The sequence below is a fragment of the Pterocles gutturalis genome, unplaced genomic scaffold, assembly GCF_000699245.1.
Source record: "Pterocles gutturalis isolate BGI_N339 unplaced genomic scaffold, ASM69924v1 scaffold25228, whole genome shotgun sequence".
Classification (NCBI taxonomy): Eukaryota; Metazoa; Chordata; class Aves; order Pterocliformes; family Pteroclidae; genus Pterocles; species Pterocles gutturalis.
In genome coordinates, this window is record NW_010123720.1 from 29,831 (window position 1) to 35,830 (window position 6,000).

Sequence of the window (6,000 nt, forward strand, 5' to 3'; positions counted from 1 at the left end):
GATTTAACCCCTCTGCAGTTAGGACAATATTGCAATTGAAGGACCGAGTCACCAACTATTTTACTAAGCTATCTGGAAACATCCTCCTCCCACTTCATCCAAGCAAGCTAAGTTAGCAAACCAGTGCTTATTCGGAGCCTGAGTTGTCTAGAAATGCAGTATTCTGCTTAGCATTCATACTCTAGAGTACCCCTGGCAAGCCATCTGCAATAAGCCAAGCTTTACCTACCCCCACTGACAACTGATGACCACGTCCCACCTGAAGGGCTGCCTCGGGCCACTGCAGTAGTAGATGCTTCCCCTGGTGCATTATGAGATACAAATTCTAAGCCACTTGAAATTGTACCCCTACCAGTAGAGACTCTGTGACCTCGAGGGTGCCGTTGTGCCTTAGGAGACATCCGGGGAGGCCCTGAGAAAAAGAAGACAACCCCACACAATAAGTACTTAATGTCCATCACTATGAGTATCCAAACATACTGGTTTTAAAACGGGATTTCATCTAATAACTCTCAATAACGCAGTAACACAGTCAAGCGATTTACACTGACATGGACTAGAACCAGGGAACCATGGCCAAGCCATTGGTCCAGCCAGGCTACCAACACGCTCATCACCTTGCTATGACAGCTCATTTCATTGACAGTTAGAAGCCTGATCAGAAGTGAAACAGGTATGTAAGTCCTGGATTTAAAATATTTGAATCCAAACATTCAATATTGCTTATTGAAAGACAAGCCAAAAAGGTAAGTAGCCCAGCTCCCTTTGGACAGGCACAGGGCCAGGCTATCATTGTCCAGAAAATACAAAATTTCTATCACTTTTGTCAGGTGGTCAGTGATACCAAACATTTATTTACAGAGTAGTCACCACTGGCTGACCAATGCTCTTGGGGAATTTCAGCAGAGCATTCTGCACAGAGACTGAATCGCCTGCAGCAGGTCACAATTCATTTACACGTCAGCTAAATCGCAACTAAACAAGTTACTGTTATCCCAAGGTTCAAGTCATGCATGTTTAACACCAGAAGCTAAAGTCATACGTGAATACAGTAATTCTGAACAGCTTACACAGCTGCCACAGAACAGTTATACTCAAGTCTAAGCAGCAATGCAGTTTCTACATCCTAACAAACATTTTTCTTTACAAGATCAGACTCACATGTCAATACTTTTTAATGTAGGTCAATAATAGAGAAAAGTTCAGGTAATGGCTTTCTGGTTTCAGATAAGGTTCTCAAGTATCAAGTACCTCTTCCAGTTACGTAAGTCTTCAAAGGTCAGTCTCTATTTTAACCATGAACCTAAAGTACACTTCAATCCAGATTACATACAGGCACGTATTTTAAAGAATACACACTTCCCAGCAATCCTCTTCTAGTGACAGAAATTAAATGTTGCAGTAAGCAGCAGTTCACCGCATGCCTGGCAAATCAACCCCAAGTGCTAAAAAACAGCTGAATTTGCATAGGGATTCTCGTCTCTTACTACCATCCACCTTCTGGTTACGGAGCACCTTGAGTGTTCATCAGGCAAGCTGCGGAGCAGAGTTACTGATTCAGCTAGCGGGATGACTGGTCTCTCTGCCGTGGCTCCAGTGGAGCCAGCTAGAGCAGAAACCGCAAGTTTCCAGTTTGTTTAATATAACCAGTTTGCTTTGTTCAAGGCTTGCCAGACCGTGCTGTGCAGGCTAGTTTTTAAGTGCACTTAAATAAAATAAAATAAAAATTTTAAAATGTGTTCCTTAACTCTACCCTGCAAGGACAAACAAAATTTAGTTCAGATACTTCTGCACACGGTGACCGAAGACTCCTGGGTTAGCCTTTCTCTGCATATTACTGACTGCTAGGGAGCTGACTTCTTGTTCTGCCTCAATGCAACAGATCTAAAGTTTTCTACAGATGCGCCTTTGAAGCAGCTTATCCTATCCCAGTCCACAGAGCACTTCTCTGAATACAGTATTTTTATTATTATTGTTGGTTTTTAAAAATAGCTAATTCCTTTATTTAGTTAAATTTGAAACTGCTTTTTGTGGAACAACTATATCTTAATATTTGGTATTTTATATAAATTTATATTCCTAAAAACGCCCTCTAAATTTATCAGGTCCTGCATGTTGCTGTTGGTTAAGACACTGAGCAGCGTGTACAAAGCTGAGTTTAATTTCATACCAACTTGGGAAATTTCACAGCTTTATTTTGTTTTTGTAAAGTTCTTAAAATAAAAAGGTTAATAGAAATAGTCTGATAAACTAAAGTTAAACACAAATTATAGGTTAAGTAATGAAGAGGAAAAACAATTTTGTAATTAAACTTACAAAGGAGTTAAACAAAGACAAACAAAAACATGAACAAATCGTGGTATTGTACCTTCTGAAGACATGCGTTTAGGCATAGTAGAGACAGGAGCTGGAGAACCATGAGCAGAGGGGTGAGACGGGGGCCTGGAGGGCCGCGAGGGGGGCCTGGAGGGCGGCCGTGTAGGGGTGGCTGCCCGAGGTGGAAGAGAGTTGGGACCTGACTGGTAGCGAGAAGGTGGGCGAGAGGAAGGAGATGGGCAAGGCGATGGCCAGGGAACACCTGACAGAACAAATGATATGAAGGAAAGTATAAAAACTAAAGAAAAATTATGGGGAAAAAGGTCAACAGAAAAAAAAAAGTAAAATATGACAAAATGATTTTTCATGTTTAACCCTTTGGGGATTGATTAGTTTACTTCTGCAACCAATAAAATAGCCTCTGCGAGGTTATTTCCTCCACTTCAGGTCAAATTTAACATCTGAATGCCAGAAATTCCCCAAAGGGTTAATTAGGATCTACAAATACTACTAAGGAACAGACAGTAAAGTTTGATCTGTTAGCCTATCATATATATGTTCTACAGTACGCATCACTCTTGACAAGGTCCTACAATAGCTACCAGAGGTTCTCAAACAGCGGTTCACATACAGCACTGACTACACAAACTGCTACTTTCAAACCAAGTGATGAGCAATATCAATGCTAGGAACTGTATCTTTACAAAAAACAGCAGCGGTGTTCAGTGTCTGAATCCTGACATTTATGCCTTTATCAGTTCTCTGAAGTACTAATGTAGTATTTTAATCTAGGATATAGGGTTCATTGTTTCCAAAACAAAGAAACTGAATTCACAAGCCATTCTGAATATTTTAGGTAGATGATGTTCATTCAGGAGAGTAATAGGATGACAGAAACCACTAATACTATGACCCAGTTTCAAGGTTAGCATTGTTGGGGCAAGACCCAGTTGTACATCCTTTATACAGCTGACTCTGTATTTGAGAAGGAAGCCTCACTTACCTTTAGATGTTTCTCAGACTTCCTCTCCAGATAGAGGCACTTGAGTATTACAAATTTTTAATTTATCCACAGCAATCTCATGTAATAGCATTTTAACTTATAAAAATAATGCCTCAAGCATAGGCTACTGCTGAAACCCATCTCAAAAATGGTGTTTGGTTTATGATACATCAATCCTGCTACACAGAGCCTAGTGATGCAGGATTATAAATATTACCCACTTGTATAGCAGAAAATACTCAAACAGCTATTTGGAGAGAAAGCTTTTGGCTCCTTTCCCCCTAACACTTTTACTTTCCCAACAATGATTTTTTTTCCTCAGCATCATGAAGTCGGTTTTTAATGGGAAACAGAACTGATCCATGCACCGGCTTCCTCGGCTGCCACCTCCCTTTCACTAGGTGTCAGCATTGCTGCTCCCTCCACACAGAGCCCAGCAGCAGTAACACATAAAGCAATTTTTATTCTTTAAAACTGCATCCTGGACCATCATCTAAGACAAAGGTGTTTGAGAAGGAAACCAAGTGGTACTTCTGCTCTGCAACAGTACACACAGTGCAGTCAAATGTGTCTTTTATTATGAGTAAGTTAAACCCAAATCAAAATCACCACCTCTGTGTTAAATGATGAATGTTAACCTAGCTTACAAACACGTCCTAAGACCACATCATATGCAGTTTCAACATAATTAGACAACTGACTGTAATTTTATAAGGCACATTCATTTAGATGTCAGATACTTGCCTCCGTTAACTACTCTTTGATCTCCTCCAGAGTTAGGACTGAATTCTGAAGTATGGGATCCAGACCTTGAAACTGGTGGGCCTGATCCAGACGGGCCCATTCTTGGTGAGTTTTGTCTTCCACTTCCCCAGGGCAGGACATCTCTATTCCTCTGTCCAGGTGGAATGTACTTATTTTCTCTGAAACACGGAAAATTTCTATCAGTGTTTGACAGAAGTGACAGACAATGAAAAGTACCTGATCAGGTGCTCTGCTGGTATTTTCTATCTTTCTCAAATGAAGCTCAAGGAAAATTCAAAATTCAGATGTTGACCTAACGTTCACCTCACCACTTGGCTTTTGATATTGACCACACAGTCCACTTTCCATGAGCCCCCAGACACTGAATGATTTAGTCCTAATGCCTGTTTATTAAAACACTGCCCTTTCCTGTAATTCGGTATGAATCCACCACATTGCCGTATCAGAATGGAGAAGAGTCTGTTTCACTACAGAGATAGACCAGGGACAGGCAAAGACGTAGAAATTAGCATAAATGCCAAAAACAGCAGGACTGTTTACACAAGGTTCCTAACCTAAGCACAGTTTCAATGAGTAAATTGCTACTGTACCAAAATATGTACATTGTTTAAATAAAAATACCATTCACAGTGTATGCAAGTACCTAGTGTTCACACCATGTCCTTCTCGTTCATTAGCATTTCTCTGAACAGCAGTGTATTTTTCTTCTTCTGTTCTTTCATCATTTTCCAAGGCAACCCGAGCTTTGTATTGGGCACTTGATTCAATTTCCTCTGCTAATTGAGTTGCTCTGGCTTCCCGTTTTAAAAACTCTTCTGAATTATCTCTTTCTAATGGCACCCTAAAAGACAATGGAAAGGAAAAGAATCTCTGAAATGCATTCAAAAGTACAAAGGAGCTACAAAAATTACACTGCGTTAATTCTAACCATGTCAGAAAAAAAAACCTTGCTTTTAAGCCAGTAGACTTGCTGTCTTTTTTAGTGTTTCAATATTCCTGGACTGGTTTGACATTCTGTGAAAATTCAGTGTCATTTACCTGCTTAGAGAACTGAGGTCAGGGTGCAGAGCTTTTCCATATGACTTGCAAAATCCCCAGTCCCTAAAGCTATGCAAAGGGTCTGACTTTTAACACGGTTGAGTACATTAGCAATAAAAAGCCTTAGTCTATTGTCTAGATAGGAAGCTACTGTAAGAGACCAAATTAGAATTTCTTTAGCTATTTACACATTCCCAATATCTACAAGAGTCCCTAATCCTACTGAAATTAAAGAGTTACATGCTTAATCTTTTGACAATTCCAGCCATAGAATTTCAGCTCTTCCTGTTATGAATAACTGCTGAAAAGATTAATACATTAGAGCACAGGACCAGAAGCCTGTGACTCATCTGCCATGTCCTAGGACCTCAAAACCATCCATCCTGTGTATCTATATTAGGTAACACCATATTGCAAAAAGCATACGTAGCTCCCTGAGGAAAGCCACCAAGTAAGAATTTAATACACGAGCAGTGATGGGCCACTAGAGATGGGCATCATACCTGGCAGTTCCTTCTGTCACCCATGTTTTGGGTTTTCACCTTTTCTAATTTTTGTTAAGGTATCAGGTTTCATAAAACAACTCTGCGCTTTGTCTTTGACTCTACCTTTGAGTTCCAAAAGTTGTTTCATCCAACCTTACTTTAGAATAAACTACATAAAAATACACAAGACAGTGGAGGCTTGGACCATGCTGTGCTGGGCATTATGCAATGGCTACTGCACATACTTTAAATAATATAAAAAAGAAGAACAAAGTAGGTGGAGAAACAAGCCAAGTATGAAATAATATATGCAAGATTACTCAAGTGTTGGTGTCAGAACTAGGAAAACAAGTGGCTTTGCCAAATTCCAAGCCAGCACACAGCTACTGCATC

General features: G+C 40.0%; 1 protein-coding gene across 1 annotated transcript in view; it reads right to left on the minus strand.

The window, feature by feature from the left end:
• ATXN2 (ataxin 2) overlaps positions 1-6,000 on the minus strand; it is a 43,082-nt gene that overhangs the window by 24,867 nt on the left and 12,215 nt on the right. Inside the window, exons 5-8 of the mRNA XM_010078026.1 lie at positions 4,728-4,925; positions 4,064-4,242; positions 2,369-2,578; positions 230-412 (exon numbers count right to left, since the gene is read on the minus strand). Of these exons, the coding sequence (XP_010076328.1) occupies positions 230-412; positions 2,369-2,578; positions 4,064-4,242; positions 4,728-4,925 (770 nt within the window). The remainder of the gene's footprint in view (positions 1-229; positions 413-2,368; positions 2,579-4,063; positions 4,243-4,727; positions 4,926-6,000) is intronic.